The sequence below is a fragment of the Dicentrarchus labrax genome, unplaced genomic scaffold (assembly GCF_905237075.1).
Source record: "Dicentrarchus labrax unplaced genomic scaffold, dlabrax2021, whole genome shotgun sequence".
NCBI lineage: Eukaryota > Metazoa > Chordata > Actinopteri > Moronidae > Dicentrarchus > Dicentrarchus labrax.
Genome location: NW_026136711.1, coordinates 13,621,925 through 13,642,158, shown reverse-complemented (window position 1 = coordinate 13,642,158; position 20,234 = coordinate 13,621,925). Strand labels below are relative to the sequence as shown.

General features: G+C 40.2%; 2 protein-coding genes across 2 annotated transcripts; one reads left to right on the top strand and one right to left on the bottom strand.

The window, feature by feature from the left end:
* Positions 1-54: 54 nt before the first annotated feature.
* psmd6 (proteasome 26S subunit, non-ATPase 6) lies at positions 55-4,649 on the bottom strand. Its single transcript, XM_051414468.1, has 8 exons — positions 4,387-4,649; positions 3,753-3,958; positions 2,154-2,299; positions 1,841-2,060; positions 1,640-1,748; positions 1,231-1,399; positions 384-461; positions 55-279 (listed from the first exon to the last, which is right to left on the bottom strand). The coding sequence occupies exons 1-8, from the start codon at positions 4,529-4,531 to the stop codon at positions 183-185; spliced, it is 1,170 nt and encodes a 389-aa protein (XP_051270428.1). The 5' UTR covers positions 4,532-4,649; the 3' UTR covers positions 55-182.
* Positions 4,650-5,490: 841 nt separating this feature from the next.
* Positions 5,491-11,869, top strand: slc2a9l1 (solute carrier family 2 member 9, like 1). Its single transcript, XM_051414461.1, has 12 exons — positions 5,491-5,655; positions 6,840-6,935; positions 7,519-7,679; positions 7,757-7,881; positions 7,959-8,088; positions 8,379-8,527; positions 8,894-9,081; positions 9,179-9,289; positions 9,843-9,944; positions 10,465-10,540; positions 10,667-10,794; positions 10,975-11,869. Exons 1-12 carry the CDS (start codon positions 5,584-5,586, stop codon positions 11,158-11,160), a joined length of 1,524 nt encoding a protein of 507 aa, XP_051270421.1. The 5' UTR covers positions 5,491-5,583; the 3' UTR covers positions 11,161-11,869.
* Positions 11,870-20,234: the final 8,365 nt, after the last annotated feature.

Genomic DNA, 20,234 nt, shown 5'->3' with positions numbered 1-20,234 from the left:
GATGTCTCTGCCTCTTTCCTAAAATAAAAACACAGCCTTGAGAAATGCAATCCCAACAGTTAAACAAATTTTATTATATACACAATATGAGAGTCACTTTGTCAGACAAACGACAGGTTTGGGTATACCGAGAAGAATATGCAAGTCCCCCTTGCTGTAATGAGAAAATATGGCCTCTGTGGTTACATGTTGATAACTCTAGATAACTTCTGGACTCTGTTGAGCAGCAGGTCGCCCTTCTTGATGGTTTCCTGGTACTGCCAGTTTTTGCTATCAGGTCTGGAATGAAGAACAGGAAGAAGTTTAGAGTTCTGCCTTTGGTAACTGAGTTATTTCTAGTCATTTCATTTCAAGTGTTGACATTTGAAGAATAATAACATTACCTATTGGTTTCCACAATCTCATTCACTTTATCAATTTTACAGTGGAGACGGCCAGCAGCTATGAATCGGGACAGTTCCCTGAGGAAGGAGAAGAAGTTTAATTCAGTTAGCCTGAACAAAATCATCCGTCATAACGTGACACTTCCCTGAAGCCTCAACCTGAGCATATGGTACAGGGGAAAAAGGGGAAACCTACACTTAAAGGAATAGTTTCATTTTGGGAAATGCGCTTATTCATTTTCAAGAGTTAGATGAGACAATTGATTTGACTCTCATGTCGATGTACGATGAACATGAAGCTACAGCCAGCAGCAGGTTAGCTTAGCATAAAGACTGGTGATGGGCTCTGTCCGAGGGTAACAACACACCTCTTAAAAAGGTCACTAACAGGTTATATCTTACTTTCTGAATGAAGAAGCAGTTGTACAGGGGGTTTTGTGCTGGGCCATTTCTTTGACAGGTCCAGTAACTTTTTGGAGTCTCCACTGGTTGCCTGGCAACGTCATTATGATGTCAAGAACCACTGCACAAACCGGCTGGCGGTGGTAGCTTCCTATTCTCACTCATCTAGCACTAACTAAGTATATTTCCCAATATGTCAAAATATTCCTTTATTGTTCCCAGGAAACTTTAAACATGGTGAATCAATGCAAATGACCATTTAGACCTTCCATAGAATTTGAGCTGATCCAATTTGCATCTAAAAAATGTATCACTTGAGACTATCTGATAGAAGTGTGTCTAACCTATCCTGCTCTAAACTCTTGAGAAAAACGTTAAAGAGAACTACAGCTATTTAAGTCCCCAGAGGATCATGGGGCATATGAACTGGTGTACAGGCACTCACTGATCGATGAACTCCGTGCTGACACCGAAGGCCTCAGCCATGTAGCCCAGGGTGAGGGAGCGGTAGGACTCTAGCAGCTGGCTGTAGGCCTGGATCCTCATCTCCCTCACATAGTAACGGTAGTGTGGCGCAAAGAGCCAGTCCTTCTTCATCTCCTGCTCCACCATGGCTGTGGCACAAAAAGAACAAAGTTTCTCATGATGTGGCTGCAAAAATACAGCAGCATGGAACACATAATAACTGAATAAAATCCTACTCTCACAAATTCAATATTGGAATCTATAAAAGATAGACTAGAAATAACTTCATGAGTTTGTATTGATAAAAAGCTAAATAACACTCTACAAGTGACCAGATTAAAAGTATTTTTTCAATGGTTTTAGGTCAATAATAGAAAAAGCTTCCTCACCCAGAGATTGGAAGAACACAGAGTAACGGCACTCGTAGAGGGAGAAAAGATACTGGCGAACAGAAGGCAGACTGTGCAGCACCTCCAAGATCTCTGCTCCCTTTATTACCTGGAGAGGAACACATGTAATTGCAGTCACATTTCACACAAATTCACACCCAAACTTCCTCAGTAGTCTTTTGTGAGCACGCAGTCTCCTACCTTTTCACGGAGGTCAGGCCTTTTGAGGGCGATCATGCAGACATAGACGGTGTAGGTGACAAAGGTCTTGTAGTCCATGAGCTCGTAGGAGGTGAAGGTGGAGACTGTGTCGAGGAAGAGCTCAGCAGCTTGTTTGAAGTCCCTGATGGCCACACAGTACAGGCCCTGGTAGACCTTCAGACGATTCCTCCTGTCCCAGTCTCCCCCCTCCTCAATGAGGCTGTGGAGACAGAGGCATTGGCTGATGAGTGCTGAAAAGATAACTGAAGCAGTTGGTGGGAATGTTTCCGATGGTGGATATCGCAGCCTTTACCTCTTTGCTTTCTCCGAGTTGCGTGTGATGAGGTCACTATCCATGTAGAAGAGGCCGATCCTCAGCAGGTAGAAGACGATATCTAGTCTGTGACCCAGAGCCACTGTCTTGTCATAGGTCTTTCTGAAGGCTGTTAGGGCACCCTCCTGTGGAAATGAAGACAAAGTCAATGAATCTGCTACTATTTTAAAAATATATACAACAGTTTTTACCAATATAACTGTTGTTAGTGCTATACTATTCCTGAAAGAAACTGTCAACCACTTTGCCATAATGTCTGTCACTATGTGGGATGTAGAGCATCTAAAAGAATATAGATTATCTGTCATCCAAACTACTGAGATGCTGATATTATGTGTAGTGGAGTAAGAGAGTGCCACTTGCTTTAATAAAAGTCAGCGGCAGGCAAACATGCTGGAGAGTGCTTCAGAAGCACTTACGATTTCTGTCCTGATACAAAGCCACATTACTGAACAGGAAAAAAAAGTGGGTGATATTTTCCTTGAAAAATATACTTAGAATTAACATGATAAAGTGTTTGTGATATTACCTGGCACAAATACCATGTTTTATGTTATGAATTGTGTCCATTGTCTAATAAAAATAGGACTGTGTCTGGGCTAGGGAGACAAGCTTGTTTTTAAGTTTAATGAGGTTTCTTTACAGGACTAACACCATGATGTACTCATCCACAATGGTCACAATACAAAATGTTGTAATCTACTGCAACGGCACTAAAACTCCTACTGCTAATAAAGTGAAATGCACAAAAGTTAGATTTTCAAAGACAGGAAGACACCTCAGGCCCTCAGATAAATGACACTAACTGTATGACTTCTTGTTTACTGACCTACTGCGCACACAAACAACGTACACACCGGATGACCAATTACAGTTATTCTCAGTGTGGCGCTAACTCATTCCATTACAATACAAATAAAGAAAAGAATGATTTTCACAAACTCAGATGATTATGTGTTAAATGGGGTAACAGGATTGTTGCAGGTTTCAACAGGTTTAATTTAAGACATTATAAATGCAATTTAAAATGTATTTTACATCCATATTGGCAAGTATGAAGGATATGAAAGGGAAATGTGCACTGGTTTCCCCAACACACATTTAAAAGAGAAACTGAAAAATGCAACTTTATACAAGTAACATTAATTTAATTAATTCTATCATTTTTTTAAGACCTGTCAAAACATATTGAAGAAATGTTAAGGCCTGACATTCAGATGATTGGATTTAAGACTTGTTAAGAACCTGCAGACACCCCGGGCAAGCACTGTGTATTACTCCCAATAATACGGCCACAGAGTTTATCCTGGATGTGTAGACGCATATTCATGGTGTCATGTTAGGGTTAGGCTTTCTAAAGCCAGTCTAATCAAATAAATAGTAATAAATCCTGCACCCTAAAAGCAATGTCTAAGTTATATCACTGCACACTGATTATAACTGACACTTCAATGACACCTTCCATGGTGTCAAACAGCGACAGAGCAGATATACTTACCACATTAACACATCAAATAACACCCACACCTGGCTAACCCTATATATACTGTCAATGGTTTCTAACTGAGGAGGACTTACCTTGTCTCCAATTCTGATCAGATATTCAGCTTTGGCCATCATGGCGTCTCGTATCTCGCTCTCTCCCAGGTTCTTCTCTGCATCCTCCAGCACATCATCCAGGCGCTTCAGCTCCTCCTCGTTGGCCTTCTTCATTTTACTCAGCAGGTCACCGTCCAGCTGCCACTTCAGGTCCTTACATAGACCCTCGTAGTACGGGGCCATATCTGCAGCAGAGAGACACCAAGATTGTTTAAGCTGAGGACGAACGTCCGATTACACAGACGGGTTTCAGGTGGATTCTTCTACAAAATAATACTACTTTATTTCTTAGTGTAGCCCGCTGTAGATTCCAGTAGAAGACTATATAAATAAAGCATTATTTGAATATATCTGGTGGTGTTATTATTAGTTTAACAAACGTCCGTCACATCGCTTGCAGGCTAACGTTAGCTCCATGACGTTTGCTAATAAAGTTAGCCAGCGTGCTAACGTCGCTGTGATGCTCGGTTGTTGTGGATTTGGCCCGCAGGTTTGAGACAATTATGCAGTGGAAACTTTAGCGCGTATATTTATGCCAGCACCGTGTACACAGTGAGCAGGCTGTGAGGGCGACCGTCAACACGTCGCATAGCTCAACCATATGCTAACTCACTGTTAGCTTTGATAGCGTCCATGAGCTCCGTCTTCACTTTAGCGTCCTGTCGGTGACCGTCCATGGTGAGCAGAAACTTGAGCTGTGCTATCCTCAGGTCGGGGTTCTTGGGCAGACCCTCTTCCTCTAGATTCTCTAGCGGCATTTTTAGTACAAAATATAGACCCAACGGTACAGACTGAAGGCTTTCTTTGTGTAGACACAGCGCACTACTCGCCGTCACCAGCTAGTCAACGATGACTACGGAAAACACTGGACAGTGTTGCTTCCGGCGGAGCGTCAGTCGGCGAGGGGAGACAAGAGCGGAGGCAGCCTGACAGTAATAACCAGGTTATCATTCACTGCCCCCTGCTGGTCATGAGTATGAACAACACCTCTGTCCAAATTCCATACCACACACTAATCGTACACAGTGTACAGCTGGTTATACACAGTATGTGCGAGCCTGTACTCGTCTTTGCTATATCGCCTACTGTTTTTGCAGTTGCTATATAATAAATATCATAGTTAATGTTTCATAGTAAGGATGTCAATTAAAAATACAACAAAGAAAAATGTTTCCAAAGACTTATTTAATGTGTGAAAACCTGCTTAGAATCAGTATGTCGTATGTACTTGGGAATTGGTGTCAGTCTGTATTTTGACATTATGCATGCTGGGATAGGATTCAACACTCAATCTGACCCTTAATGGGAAAAATAGAAGAACAGACAGAAATTGCCTGCAGCAGAAACACATTTAAGAGCCTAAACTTAATGTGTGCTATGGAGAACGGTCAGTAGTAGTGTTATGTACGTAATTTGCCATTAAAGGTCTGAAATATGCCAGAGCACCAATGTAATCCTTTGACATTTTACGTCATACAAACCCACATATGCTGATGGTAAAATCTACAAAATGGCTCAGCTACATCATATGCATTTACACTATTAAGACTGATTTCAGTCTTTTTTGTAAATCATAAACTGAGTAAACTGAGTGTACATGGATGGCACCCCATTAAGCCTACATAACCAAATAAAAGTATGTAACCAAAGCCTGTCCTTTGTTCCATTACTGCACAGTAACATCCAGTTGAGATAGTGACTCACACGGGGGAAGTCATTGTCAGAGTTGCAGGATGATTGCTGGTTACATTATTTCTAGTCAGAAAGTCTGAAAAGTTAATGATAACCAGCCTAAAATACTTAACAGTCCATGCAGTCTGGACATGTGCACCGTAAGGTCCATGCCAGCAAAGACAGAATGGAAACTTTGCTGCAGCAGCTGGTAGGCTTTTATTTAATTCTACTGGATTTGTTGTTGATAGAAGACAGTGTCTTTTTTATACAGGTAGATATAAATGTTCACAGGACAGTAAGAAAATATGTTTGTATATAATAATATCTTTTATCAACATTGCTGTTTTGACGATATAAACCTACATTATACTATAGCTCCAAGGAACATTCATTAAGAAGGAAAATGGAGGAAAAACATAATAACATGGAGTTTTAGGCAAGCAGGTTGTTTTTGAGTTTCTTGGAGCTCAGTGACTCATCTAAAGCACAGTTTCAGCTGAGTCATTCCACTTTGTCAGAGTTATTATTTAAACTCGTCATTCTGAACAAAAAATAGTATGGTACATTTAGAGCTGAGTAATCCCGACTACAATTTATGATATTTTGTATGATTTTTATTAAGATATTGAATGAGGATAGGAGAAATCATAATCTGTGAAAAGCACACCATGCATGCAAGCTCCTGAAACAGTTGTTTGTTCAGTTTATTCTCTATGCTTTTAAGATTGTATTCTTCAAAACAGGTTTCCTTTCTGAGATATTTTATTATTGGTGTTGACAACTATATTTCCCTCATAACAATAACACCCTTTTTTACAGAACATGTAATGCTGCAATACTGTACTAGAATGCTTTCTGATCTGGTATACAACCAATGTTACTCTTACAGATTAGGATCTGCAGATAAAAGTACATTCCCCCTGGTGTGAAGTTACTTTTTGCTCACCAAGAGTCTAATATCTTGAACTAACGCTATTATTAGTGTGTTTGAATGAGTCTGCTGATCCTTCTACAAAAATTTAACAAACTGATGACAAAAAGACCATAGACTTATTACTTGATTTTCTCTACATAAATCATATTTCTTCAACTTAGTTTAACTTCAAACAGTGCTGTCAGCAAAGGTAGCTATTGGAATGGCTTCCACTTGCAATAAGGGACTGTCCTACATATCCCACTTTAAAACCCAGCTCAAACTTTGTCTTAATCAAATCAGAACTGTGATCACTTAATGTATTCATTTTCTATTTTTTCTGCTTGTGTATTGTATTTGTGTATCTGTATGTTGTCGTTTCCGTTACCTGCCTAGGGTCTATGGATGTAAATGAGTGTTCTTGCTAACTAAGCATCTGTTATTCTTATATTGATGTTCATTAACATGCTCTGTCCCAGACCCAGGGTAACGCTCTGATCCTCATCATCATTTTGGGAATTGGCGGAAGCTTTCATTGTGGCTACCACATCACTGGACTGAGCTCTCCCTCACCGGTGAGATACATCATTATTCATGCTGCTTGTTGCTCCACCTCTCTCTCTCTTCAAACTCCTAACCTCTGGTTACTGCCAGGGGCAGATCCAGAGGATTGGCATGGGGGAAAGGAGTGCCTTGCCACCCCAGTTTTGGGACAAATTCTGTCAAATCTAACATATTAATTTAGATTAATTTAAAAGAAATTGACATGTATAATTTATTGATCTGTTGAGGCCACATTTTAGACTAAGTGACTGGCTTAAGATCAATGAAAAAATACATGTTTTTGGAAACATTTTGGATTTCAAATGCCAACTTCAGATATTTCTATTCAATGCCTTACTAATGTGCCCCAATAATGCAGTGTTTTTGAGTTAAAATTTGTTTCATTTTGGGGCTTTTCCATATATTGATATATCCGATTGTCTGAGATTAAATCAGCATATATTTCTGCCACTCCTTGAAGTCTCCGTGCCACCCTCTTGCTGCCCCATGAACATATCTCAAAATCCACCCCTGGTCACTGGTAGAGGCTTAGAGAGTGTGTGGTTGCCTATTTGAATGTGAAAAGTAAGAGTAAGAATTGCACTTTCACTGCAGTACATACAGCGCTTCATCAACAGCAGCTGGTACGACAGATATGAAGAGCCCCCACCCCCACAGACCATCACGATGATCTGGTCCCTTATTGTTTCCATGTATGCTGTCGGGGGAGTCTTTGGTGCCGTCAGCGTTAAATTTGTCTCAGGCATGCTGGGAAGGTGAGCAAGAGAGACTTGACGCAGCATTCAGTCCTATTGGTTAAAGAGACTTGAAGTGATGTGTGTTCCTTCATCAGAAAAAAGGCGATGATCTTCAACAGCTTCATTGCCATTGTTGCAGCAGGGTTCATGCTGACGAGTAAAGGTGCCAAATCATATGAAATGATTATTGTGGCAAGGATCCTGTATGGCTACTCGGCAGGTAAACCATATCCTGTGAGAAACATAATACACATTGTGTTTTTACCTGGCTGATTAACACGCTCTTATGACCTGCAGGTTTGGGACAGAGCACCCATTTAATGTACCTGGGAGAGATTTCACCCAGAAAATTAAGAGGCATAGTGACTCTGACCTCTGCAACCTTCGCCTCACTTGGCAAACTGTCTGGACAGGTTTTTGGACTTAGGTATGCACTCACTGTCAATATGTATGATGGGACAGCAGTAATTTTGATTATTTTAGGGGATAAGAGAGCTCAATGTACACTGAATGCAAAAAATATTAGTGATAAGCCACAGTCTCTCATCCATTTTTATGAACAGAAGAGTTAAATGGACGAAGATGTGTTAGACTTTTTAAGCTTTGAGAATTGTGCAAAAAGAGGTTTAACTCAACATTAGGTAGTGTAAATAAAGATTAAAGTTTCTACATTAAAAAACATTTAAACTATCTGTCACTTCATTTTTGTTTTTTCAGTCAGATCCTTGGTCGTGAGGAGCTGTGGAACATCGTCCTCTGTGTCCCTGCGTTTTTCTCAGTGGTTCAGGTTATTGTGTTGCCTTTTCTTCCCGAAGCTCCCAGATACTTATTCATAGAGAAAGGTGATGACAAGGCTTGCAAAAAAGGTTGGTATGTTTCCCCATATTTATACAGTACATCAGTACATGACCAAACAGCCTGTTACAGTTTGTAACGGAGTATTAAACACACAAAAAAATACACCACTTGAAATTCACCAGATAATGAACACAAAATCAAACCAAAAGTAAATGCTAAAGATCTTGGTCAAATTTGAAGGGACAATTAAAGTTAAGGTATATATTGTGTAACAATGTAGGTTGTGGTACCCATACATATTGGCTCAAATAGCATTTTTATCTCCCTGCACAAGAGACACCCATTCAAACACAAATCTATCTATTTTTAATGTTTTGTATGAAAACAAAGGAGCACATTTCTAATTTTTTCTGTGTCCGTGTCTCTGGTCCTAGCTCTCCAGAGTCTGTGGGGCCAAGGCGACTACAAAGAGGAGATGGATGAGATGTTGGCTGAGCAGGCGGCCATCGAGTCAGCCCCACCAAAAAGCCCTCTGCAGCTCCTGAGGGACAGAACTGTTCGATGGCAGCTCATCACCATGTCCACGATCTACTGCTGCAACCAGCTGTCGGGCATGTCTGCTGTGAGAATGGAAATGCCTTATTTCAGGCTAATATTGGCACCTAAACAATGCAGATTGCAGCCTCTCAAAATCAAAGCATTGCTTGTCTCCTTCCCAGATCAGTACCTTCTCTTTTGACATCTTCCTGGAGGCAGGTATACCAAGAGACAAGATCCGCTATATCACTGTTGGACTTGGAGTATCTGAAATCATCACCTCCATCTCCTGTGTAAGTAATGTTGATTTTTCTAGTTTACCTCCTGCAGTGTTAATGGAGAGACTGTGAGATACTTTTTGGTTGTTCAGTTCAGCATCTGCCACCAGTTTCCTGTTCGTTTCCCACCAGATACACACTGAGGTATGGTAGAAATTCAGAATAAAGAGTCATGACTGTTGCAAATGCAGCATAGCCTACAAGTTAATTCTGCTGCACTCACACAGCACACTTTTCTCACTACCACTTACTGCATATCAAGCACACGGTGGTGGTGGTGGTGGTGGTGGTGGTGGTGTCCTACCTGCTGTCAAACTTACCTCAAAGCGATGCTGTAACTTGCTGCTACTGCTGCTGTTCATATAGCATTACTTTCACCTTGGAGGAAAGTTATCGTCACTCTCTGCTGCCACGAGGTCAGAGTCTGGATGACAAAAGTCAACCCTGTAGCTGACTGAGCTGTATTCTGCAAAACATTATTGTTGGGTTTAAGAACAAAGTGCAAACACTCATATTACACATACTGTATGTATATTATGTACTGTATATTTGTCCTTCTCTTTCTCAGGGACTGCTGATTGAGCGCACAGGGAGGAGGCCGTTGTTCTGGGGGGGTTATGCTGTCATGTCCGCCAGCTGGGTATTATTCACTGTCACGCTCAACCTGATGGTAAACCTATTAGCTTTGAATACTGACACAGGTTGTAGCCTGAAGATTACAGTGTGTATTTTAAAAGATCAGTTCACCCAAGTTGCAAAAAAATACATTTTCTGTACCCCTAGTAGACACACTATGCAGACTGTTTTTGTATTATTTGCACAGGTTTTAAATATCTGTCTCTGAGAATTCTGCCTCTAACCAGACACAAAGGAAGTGAATGGAAACTAAAAAAAACATAAACTTAAAAGCTTGAAACAATGTCCCAGTTACTATTGATAATCCACAGACAGTTTTCACTGGAACTTTCTATCAAAGTAATAGTCCCAGTGAACACCACAAATTAAATTCCATTGACCTCCACTGTTTTGGGGTAAAGGCAAAAACCTCAAAAAACAGATATCTCAAAACCTCAGCAGATGAGGTTGATGCCATTATAAATATGAAAATACACTGCCAACAAATCAGAAACTGACCCATTCACATATAGGCAAAATGTGCTAAATCAACTCACAAATTGATTTTCATACAGGATTCCAGCTATTGGGTTCCATACATTGCTGCCAGTTTGATCATCTCCTTCATCATATTCTTCTGTGGAGGACCTGGTATGTGCCTTAGTCAGCTTAGTGTTGGAAGGAAAAAAAGGAAATTCAGCACATTAAACACTGGTTCACATAGAAAATGTGTCTCTATGCAAAGATAATTAACTGAATCACCTGCTGTGCCGTCAGCGGGTGCTACAGCTGCTCTCAACAGCGAGATATTCGTCCAGTCAGATCGACTGGCAGCATTTGTCCTCATGGGGATCCAGCGCTGGTTGATGTTTGCTGTGCTGGGCCTGGTCTTTCCATTCCTTATTGTGAGTAATGTATGAATTATTTGGTGTGCAGCAACACATCATTGATTATAACTAAGATTAATGAAAGAATTAATATATTTTATTTAAATATCCTTTCAAATGTGTGTTTTAGTGTACCGAAAGACAAAAACCATAAAATATTAACACATAAAGCTCATACTGATTATTTCTCTGTCCCAGAATGCCCTGAACTCATACTGCTTTGTGCTGTTCGCCTGTGTGTGCCTGCTGGGTTGTCTGTATACCTTCTTCCTCCTGCCTGAGACCAAAGGAAAGACAATGTTGGAGATCTCTGAGGAGTTTAAAGCCATCACTGTCTGTGGGAAATCCTCCTTAGAGGAAAAGAAAGTGGAGACCAAGTTATGACAATATTTATGTTTTGTGATGTTTTTTAATTAATTGTAAAAGCCTCAGTCAAAAAACACTGTATATTATACAGGGAAAGACAGCACAGTTGAAGAATCACTGAGACAAACCTGTAAACAACAATGAACTGTGTTTTATTCCTTGTCATTGTTCATAAACCGATTTCACTTCTAATGCCAATTTATTGGCAATTTTATTGTGTTTATTGTGTTTATTATGTTCTTTCAGGGGTGATTTTTATGGAGATTGAGACAATGTTTTGCAAAGATGTTAGTCTTCATTATTTCCTAAATTTGTACTCCTCCATACAATGTAAGTCACAGAAAGAACAAATGGAAACGAAACAAATGGCTCATCATGCAATTTTAAACATCAGAGAGGAAAACTTGCCAGTAGATACTTAGTTAATTGTTTTGATAATTTCTACATTCCTGGGCTCCTTAAGTTAAATCTAGTTCACCCAGTACTGATATTTCGGTGATTCTTATTTAAACTTGCAAAAAAAGAGCCACCCACTGCAACTGTATTGTCATGGAGGTAACCCATACCTGACAAAACTGCACCTGCAGCTGCAATGTTTTTGTCACTAAGAGGTCAGTTTCCTTCCTTCAGCCCTCTTGCAATAAATCATCCACTGCTCCCTTTGGTCCCTCTGGGCTCTGCTCTGTGTCTTTGACTACTGCAGGGAATTAAATTAATGGAAACTGTCCCACGAAGTCCCACAACATTGTTTCTTTTCTCTTTCTTTGTCTCTCACAGGGTCAGTTGATTGAGCTCACAGGGAGGTAGTGGCTGTTTTTTGACGACCATAGTATTAATCACCATCATTATTTTACTCTCGTACCATATCCATGACTATGTAGGGGTTAGGGTTAGGCCAGCGGCTACTGGCTATAGGTGACAGTTATAGCTACGATAATGCTAAACTACTACTGTTTAGGTAGTATGGAAAAGAGTCATAAAGTCAGCAAACTGACATAGAAATGTCCGTTATACAGTATTATATCATGGTATGGGCTTGGCTGCAGGGTGTCCATTAATTCCTGATATAAGACGCCTAAGTAGTTACCGTGAATGAATGCCCTGAAATAGAATAAACAAAAAACAGCATAAGCTAGTGGTAATACCAGAGCAAGTAGCAGCAATTGTATTAAATTGAGCAACGATGCATTTTATCACTCATGAATTCAACATTTCCTTTCTAATAGGAAGAATGTGTTGCTTGTTTTCTCAAGAGTTATAGTCATGCTTTATAGGAGACAGTGTCTGTGTATATATCAGTGGGCTTATCTGACTCAGAATGAAGTATTTTACATGCTGTTGCCCTTTTTTCTCTTTTCAGGACATAAGGTGTTGTGTTCCATGTATAGCCGTGCTTGCTTATACAGTTTATGCTATGCTAATGCACCACATTGTGTCAGCAATTTCTACACTCTTACAACAAGAACACTAGAATCAGAACTGCCTACTGGACAGTTTCATCTTCGGGACATTTTCTCCACTATTTTTGTGCCTTCCTCTCATGCAGGCCCTATTCCTCCTTTCATTACTGTGAGTTCTGCAAACCACAGTAAGTCCTAGCCTGTGAGTTCTCCTCACCCCCAGCTGGCTCTTTGGGTAGCTCACTGGCTATAATGATATATATTTGAGACTTTGAAGGTCTCCCCTTTCTTATCACTAGCCAGCAGCTGCTAGGGTCTTCATTAGCAGCTAAGCACACTCTGTCCACAGTCCAGCACTGTGGGGATGGGAGCTGTGATTGGCAGTGTCTTGGCTAGGCTGATCATCCTGAACCGATGTCCTGCTGTGCCTTGTTAACACTGGAGGAGGATTAGCTGGAGGATTAATTGGACAAACCATCATGAGCGGTTTACTCTTACAGACCTGGCTACTCCCTGTAGCCAATTGGTGCCAAAATGCAAAACTACTGGCACAGACGATAAGGAGAAAAGTTAAAAATAAGGTGATTTGGTCCATTTTAAGGCACGTCCAATACAATCACTTGGATCAGTAATTACATTCTTGAGAAACACACTGAATAAGGATTCAGCAAGTACTGTGTGTGTCTCAGTGGCTTTAGGTTACAGCTGTAATGGCTCCGTTACATCAACAGATGGCGATGTTAATCCTCTTCTGGGAGGCACTAGACTGAGCAAGCCTTCACAGCATGCACATTAACACAAAAAAATTATTGTAGCCCATAGCAACCAGGGTCTATTAATTTAAATTCACAATATCAAGGTTGACAGGTGCTTTTTTCATTTTATTCAGATATAAAGGTGGAAGAACATTCCTGTTAGTTCAAATTTCTATTTTAAAATTTTGAATTTATTTTGTAGCCTATTACAGTATATTAACTTTTCTTTCCATCAGCATTGTGTCAGAATGTGTGCAGTGACTTTGAATTTTATGTCCTCTTTTGTGTATTTTTTCTTTTTCATTATTAAAGCAATCTCTTTCAATCAATAATTTTGTTTTAGTAATATTTAGAATGTAATACTTCTAAGCTTTAAGTTTATACCAATATGTTTACCTCTATCTGAGAATATGTTAGTACTCAAGTAATTTGTAACTCAAAACTCCTGCTAAACATTTGTCTTAATATTATTGGAAATTTAGCATCTAATGGAAAAACACAAGACACTAACATCAGACAACTCTGCTCTGGGCCATTACTTTTACAGTGAATGGTCCTTTTAGGCCTTTTATATCTTCCTCTGAGACTCAGACAGAAAGTAAAATCCTCCTCCAGTGGTGAACCCATGCATAGCGAAGAAAAGGTGAAATGAGGGCCATTATTCTTTCCTCTCTCCGCCTGGCAACACTGAGCTCACTGGCAGCGCTGCAAATCAGCGAAGAGTGAACTGTTGGAACAGTTGGATGTATTACAGATTAAATGAGTCACTGTTTCATAAGTCTTAAGTTATACATCTGTCTTCTTGGAGGATTTCTGGACATGCAATAACTGTGCTGATTTCTCCAGTGAATAGGCCATGTGGCCTATGTGCCATAAGCCATGTGAATATGATTATCAAATGAAACAATGTCAGTTAGTGCACAGGATTCCCAAAAATTCCACTTGATTAGATTGTCCATTGTGTCTGAAGATTATCTACTTTGTCTAAGTGGGAGAGGATGAGTAGCAGATGTCATAGGAATTAGCAGGTCACACTGACACTAGTCAGTGGTCTTAGTGAAGGACAATTTCAGTTTGTGTCTGTGCCAACTTTTTCTTGAAGTTATATATAAAAAATATTTCATATTCAACTTACTTGTTGATTTTATTCCAATATTATATAGACATGGCTACAGTAGAATCATGGCAATGTTACTTTGTTGAGAATGAACTATTCCACATGAGGCAGCCCGATAGTGGTAAATGGCCTACAGGGACCACTATATTTGAGGTGCAACCATTCAGAGCTCTGCCACCAGGCTACATATACACAAGGAGGGTCATTTAAAAAGGGAAATAGCTTGTGGCGAGCCTCTGTGGATGGCTTCCAATTTAATGTCTCACCTTACAGGAGGGCAGAGTCAGGTCATCAGGTAGAATTCGGCTCACCTGGTCTGACTTCCTGTTACATCTAGTGTTTAGATTAAGCCAGAAATGTTTCAGATTCCATGTCTGAAAGGGGAATTTTTGTCTCCACACTGGCTTCCACTGTTTGTTTGGGTTTGGTTACATTTGGGTTTTGTTCAGTATACCACATTGTTCAGTTTGGTTTCATTTAGGTACTCTCTTTTCTCTTTTAGTTAGTTAAAAATAAACTGTTGTTAGCTGCTCTTGTGTGGTCTCCCCGTACTGTTCTTCAAATAGCTGGACTGTGATAAATATCCACCCACAATCTGATGAAAGGTGACCCCTCCTCTGGCAAAACTGGTGGGTTGTCCTTGGTTTCCTGTCAATCCCTTGTGCTGGATTCTGCGCTGGACAGGCAGACTCCACCACCAACAGTGAAATCTACTAAATAGTGAGCCCATTACAGAATGCAAATGCCTTTAATGGCTTTTACTGAGAAAGTTAGAGCAACTAAATGCATCAAAACTGGGGTTTGACAAAATGACGATGTTAAGGTTTATAACTTTAAAACCTTATTACAGCCATTTTAGAGGATACAATCAACCTAAAATATTGAATAAATAACCATTAAACCTTCTCAAATCAAGATATTCATGTATTTCATACATAACAACTGAACATTAACAATCTATTACCCCTTACCCATTTGCACGTCTGGGAAAGTCATGAAAATCTTGGAAAGTCTTGTAAAAATGTGTCGCTGTAAAATCAGCATCACAAACCTCTGCCTCAATTACAGCTGGAGGATTAATCAGTTCTCCCATAATTTCTGCATAACAGACAGAGAGAGGCGGGCGCAGAGAACGAGAGACAGAAGAAAAGGCAGGAAATAAGTGAATAGACACAACAGTGACTTCAGTGATATGCATGAGGGAAACACTGAAACAAAAGTGAGTGGTGTCCTGCATTAAATGTTGCTATTGGTGGTGATTTTGTACAGGTGGCACACAGATGGGACCCCCCCTGGGACCTGAGCTTGTTAATGAGTCACAGCAAGAAGGGGTTGAGCAGGCTGATATCATGAACCAGACGGAGCCCTCTGGCAGGGCATCATGGAGGTGGACCCAGCATGCCATTCTCCATTATGGCGAGGTGCCCCTTGGGCCGTTGGAGCTGTGGATTAACCCAAACCTGGCAGCACTTTGCCGTGCCACGTGTCAGACTGAGCAAACACTGGCAAATAATTATTATTTTCTCTCACTGTGGCTGAAAGACAACAATCAGACCTAATGAGGGCCCCCATAGAGACTTATTATAAGCTCTAATTAATGGTTTGGAAAGTGTGAGATGATTATTTACAGTATTTAATTGCTTTTAAAAAACTTTGCACAAACTTGAAGTCAAATCTATTGGAGCAGGGATTAGTTTGAGTAGTGAAGCTGAGTCGGAAGTGTTGACCGGTCACAGTTGAGGCCAGTGGAAGAGCAAAGGTCATGCTTAAGTGGGTGAGAATGCATTCTGAGATTAGTGGGTTTAGTCAAGGTCTATAAGTCTAATTCTGTGCTTGACTACTTATCATTCACTATCCTTTTCTGCTTTCTTGCAGACAATTGGGAGCTGATTGAATGTAAACAGTAGGGAACTTGTTGGAGATAATTGAATTTTGGATCTGGTATGCAGGCTTTCAGTAAGAGAGGAAGAGAGGAAGAGAACAGAAGAGAAGAAGAGAAGAAGAGAAGAAGCAGATGGACAGCAGGTTTACTGTCACACAATATTAACACATCTACCTCAGAAGAGGAGTGAGCCTCTCAGACAGGACAGTGGGACTGAATTACTAAACAAAGGGGATTCTGTGAGTGAGCGATCAGGGAGAGAAATTCCCTGCTGCCTTTTATGCGGATTATGGGCCACATAGAGCGAATATCCCACACATATCCGGATATAGCATCGGAGTATGACGATTTCACACCCCATAGGGAGGAGAAACTGTTAATGAATTTGAAACATTTTCTACGTGTTACCTTGAAAATGCTTCTCATGTTTTTAAATGTCAGATTATAGTCTGATAGATGTATTTGTGCATCTGTTGACATTGCTCTGGTGCAGTCTTGCTATGGTAATTGAACACACATGATGAGGCTGAAGGAGGGGAGACTGCTGGTTAGGCCTCAGTCAGTCCTGTCACGCATCTCCTATTCACCAGCCCTGTCTATGTGTATGTGTGTGTGTGTTTGTGTACTTGCGTGCCTATGAAACCAAGCTGGTTGTGTGTGTGCGATAACACACCATTGGCATTCTTCATTTGTAAATAATTGAATCAGGCTATTTTAGTTTGCTCAGAGCGCAGCTGTAATTTGCAGCCGTTCTGCTCTTAAGGACCGGTAATTATGGCTTTTAGAGTCTCCCAAAACAACTCAAATGGCTTCAACTCATGACAGCTGTGCATCTGGACCTTAACACACACATACATATGTGTGACTGTTAATTAAACTGGTACATTTTCCAACTGAAGTACTTCACACACAAGAGTAGACCACTTGGTAAGCTTATGAGTAATGTTAATAATGATTTTAATCATTTTTAGAACTATTAGACCTTACTACACAATGGATTATGATACAGGCCACATAACATCACAAAATAGTAAAAAGGATAATTTTTCAATGTCTTTAATGAAATTGCATATGATTATTTCATTAGTAACAAATGGCAATCTCACAAAAATCTATATTTTAGGGATATTAAAGCGGGAGCTTGGTGAGCAATTTTTTTTATCCCCAGTTCTAATTTTCTGTATGAATTTCAGGAAATTGCAGCACCAGTAAACAGGGTTTCTGAACCTTAAAGGACCTCTGTCTATATTGACTTTGTCACCTGATTTGCTTGTTGTTTATGCAGTGCAGACACATAGTTAGAGTTAATGAAAGGATGGCTGTTGGTTCTCCAGACACTGTCTACTCTGTCAGGCCTTAATAAATTAGAGTGCAGTTAATGTGATTCAACGGATGATTTTGTGGCAGTTGAAAAATAGACAAAAATAAAATAGATTCCTGAACTGGTTTATGTTATATAACAAAAAGCAGTGCAGTGTGGTCACATGAAAAGATTTCATATATATCGATATTAGTTATGTGACTGCAACCATTTCACACCCCAGTTGTATCTTCCTGGATTTTGAATTAACCCAAAATATGCTTTGCCATCAGTCTAAACAGACAGTAGCTTTTCCAACTAAAAATAAAAATTTAAGAACTAACTTAAAATTTACTGTTTCCATGCAACAGTTGTTTTATTCTGTTCAGAACACTGCATTAATTCTCTAATTAGAAATTTTAGACATAAATAATGCCTATGATTAAAATGCATACAATTAGATTATAGACAGTCCCCTTATGTTTTATGAAAAGACACGGTTTTATAAGTTTTATACCAACCTTTTATTGCGCAATTATCAGGCAAGAGATTTGACTTAATGAGTGGTCCTAGATGCTTAATGTCCTGAGTTCTGTGCTATTTTATGAGCATGATACCTGTACTTGATGATCAATATGAAGTAGAACTAGTCCTAAAACAAGATGTTCAGGTAAACATGAAGGTTTTCCACCAGAAGGCCACATGCTATGAAGAATGTTGTTAAGGTAAAAGACTCCAAACAGATAATGTTGACAGTGGGTTACACTTTGATTCAGACTGGGTGTCACGTTTATCAAACGGTGAATTATCTCACATTGGAAAGAAACATGTCACTTATTTGGGACTTTGGGATTGGACAGGACAACAGCTTTGTCATCATTGATGGCCACATGTTTGTAAAACAATAAAATCTCTTCTTCCTGACAATAATTTCAACAGTGTCACCAGACTGTAGGATAAACTCTCTGTCCAGTGAAGCTTGCGGATCTAATTTACTGGCAGCTTGGCTGACGACACGACTGTCACAACTGGAAGCATCCACGCAACTCAAGGATTATCTCCCCACCATCCGCTACCTTGAATATGGCACTGCCCGGGAAGCATATGGCTGCAATCTGTGGCACCCCTAACTGTACAGCCTCCATTTGCTTTTAATTAAACACATGGAGACACCCTACGACTGGGCAAAGACCTGGCAAGGGACTAATAAAGAAACAAACTAATATGAGCTAAGTTAATGATGATGTGAGAGAAGCTCATGTGTCAAGGACAATAAACCACATTACTAATGACAGGAGTTTGTGTGCGTCTGATTGTATGTCTCATTACATGTGGAGATTGCACTTACCCAAACTTGCAGCTGATGTGACTAACAGTCTTCAGCCGTTGTTTAAAGACTTGCTAAAAGCGGGGGAGAAGTCCACATTTACCAACCAGACCATCAGCAGTCTGATATAATGTATCTCACATGTTTATGCAGCTGGTTTTGTCATATCATGGCTAGATGACTAAATGAGGACTCCTTTCCACCCTGTCTGGGAGACCCAGAGTAAACATGAAAAGTGGAGCACACGCCTTGGAAGCCGAGGTGAGGTGAAGTAAACGCACTAATGTGCCAATCATGTCACCAGCATTAGTGCTTCAACGCTGCAAATCAAGAGATTGGCGTTCACACACCTTGTTCCAAATATGTGTGTGTGTGTGTGTGTGTGTGTGTGTGTGTGTAGATTATGGGGGCTAGCAGCAGTAATCCCCAGACCACATGGACGTCAGAGTCAATCCAATTTACAGTATGAAACTGCTTAACACTTACAGATACAACCTGTTATACTGTCTGTGCATGCCAATATTTAAATTAGATAATATATTAGATAAGATTAAAAGGCGACAGCCACACTAGCGGCTATCTGAGGCTGTATTTGGGAACAGTGGTGCTTTGAGTGAGATGTTAATGTCAACATGGCATGCTCACACAGACAATGCTAAAATGCTTACGATTAGCAGGTATGTTCACTGTTCAACATCTGATTTCAGCTTGGTTAGCATACCAACATTTGCCACTTTGCTCTAGAAGTACAGCTGAGGCTGATAAGATTGTCATTAATTTATGTATTTGGTCGTAAACCAACGTACTGGATACATTTTGACATGATTGTGAAGGCAAGGGATCACCAACGTTTTGATAATGCATCCATAGGGGAACATGAATGTCTGTGCCAAACTTCAAGGCAATCCGTTAAATCGATTTTTTTCAGTCAGGACCAAATTGGTGAACCCACAGACCGACACTGCTACGCTGCTAGCATTATTAAAAAAAAAAACTTGAACAAAGCATCACCAGATTTCAATAACTAAATCCCTAGACCTTTGTCAGCAGTTTCCAACTTAGGCTGATGCAATAAAGCAGAACTTCTGTGGCTTCTCCAGGACAATGGAGCCCTGTGTTTGAATGCAACGGCACCCATTGCTGTCAATCCAGTGGAGGGTAACTGTCTAATCAACCTCTACACCGCATTGTCATTCATTTATGCTTTAAACAGATGGAGAAGGTGACTGGTAGTCAAAAAGTCACTGTTATACAACACTTGTGCACACATGTTGCCATTCTCTGGAGAGAAACACCAGCTGTCAGTCAAAA

What these genes read in the sequence shown, in the direction of transcription:
- psmd6 (XM_051414468.1), bottom strand. Translation starts at nt 4,531, where the DNA reads ATGCCGCTAGAGAATCTAGAGGAAGAGGGTCTGCCCAAGAACCCCGAC. An exon ending in GGACGCTATCAAAGCTAACA is followed by an intron (nt 3,959 to 4,386) that starts GTGAGTTAGCAT and finishes TCTCTGCTGCAG; the next exon opens with ATATGGCCCCGTACTACGAG. An exon ending in AACTCGGAGAAAGCAAAGAG is followed by an intron (nt 2,061 to 2,153) that starts GTAAAGGCTGCG and finishes CTGTCTCCACAG; the next exon opens with CCTCATTGAGGAGGGGGGAG.
- slc2a9l1 (XM_051414461.1), top strand. Translation starts at nt 5,584, where the DNA reads ATGCAGTCTGGACATGTGCACCGTAAGGTCCATGCCAGCAAAGACAGA. An exon ending in CTGTCACGCTCAACCTGATG is followed by an intron (nt 9,945 to 10,464) that starts GTAAACCTATTA and finishes ATTTTCATACAG; the next exon opens with GATTCCAGCTATTGGGTTCC. An exon ending in ATTCTTCTGTGGAGGACCTG is followed by an intron (nt 10,541 to 10,666) that starts GTATGTGCCTTA and finishes CTGTGCCGTCAG; the next exon opens with CGGGTGCTACAGCTGCTCTC.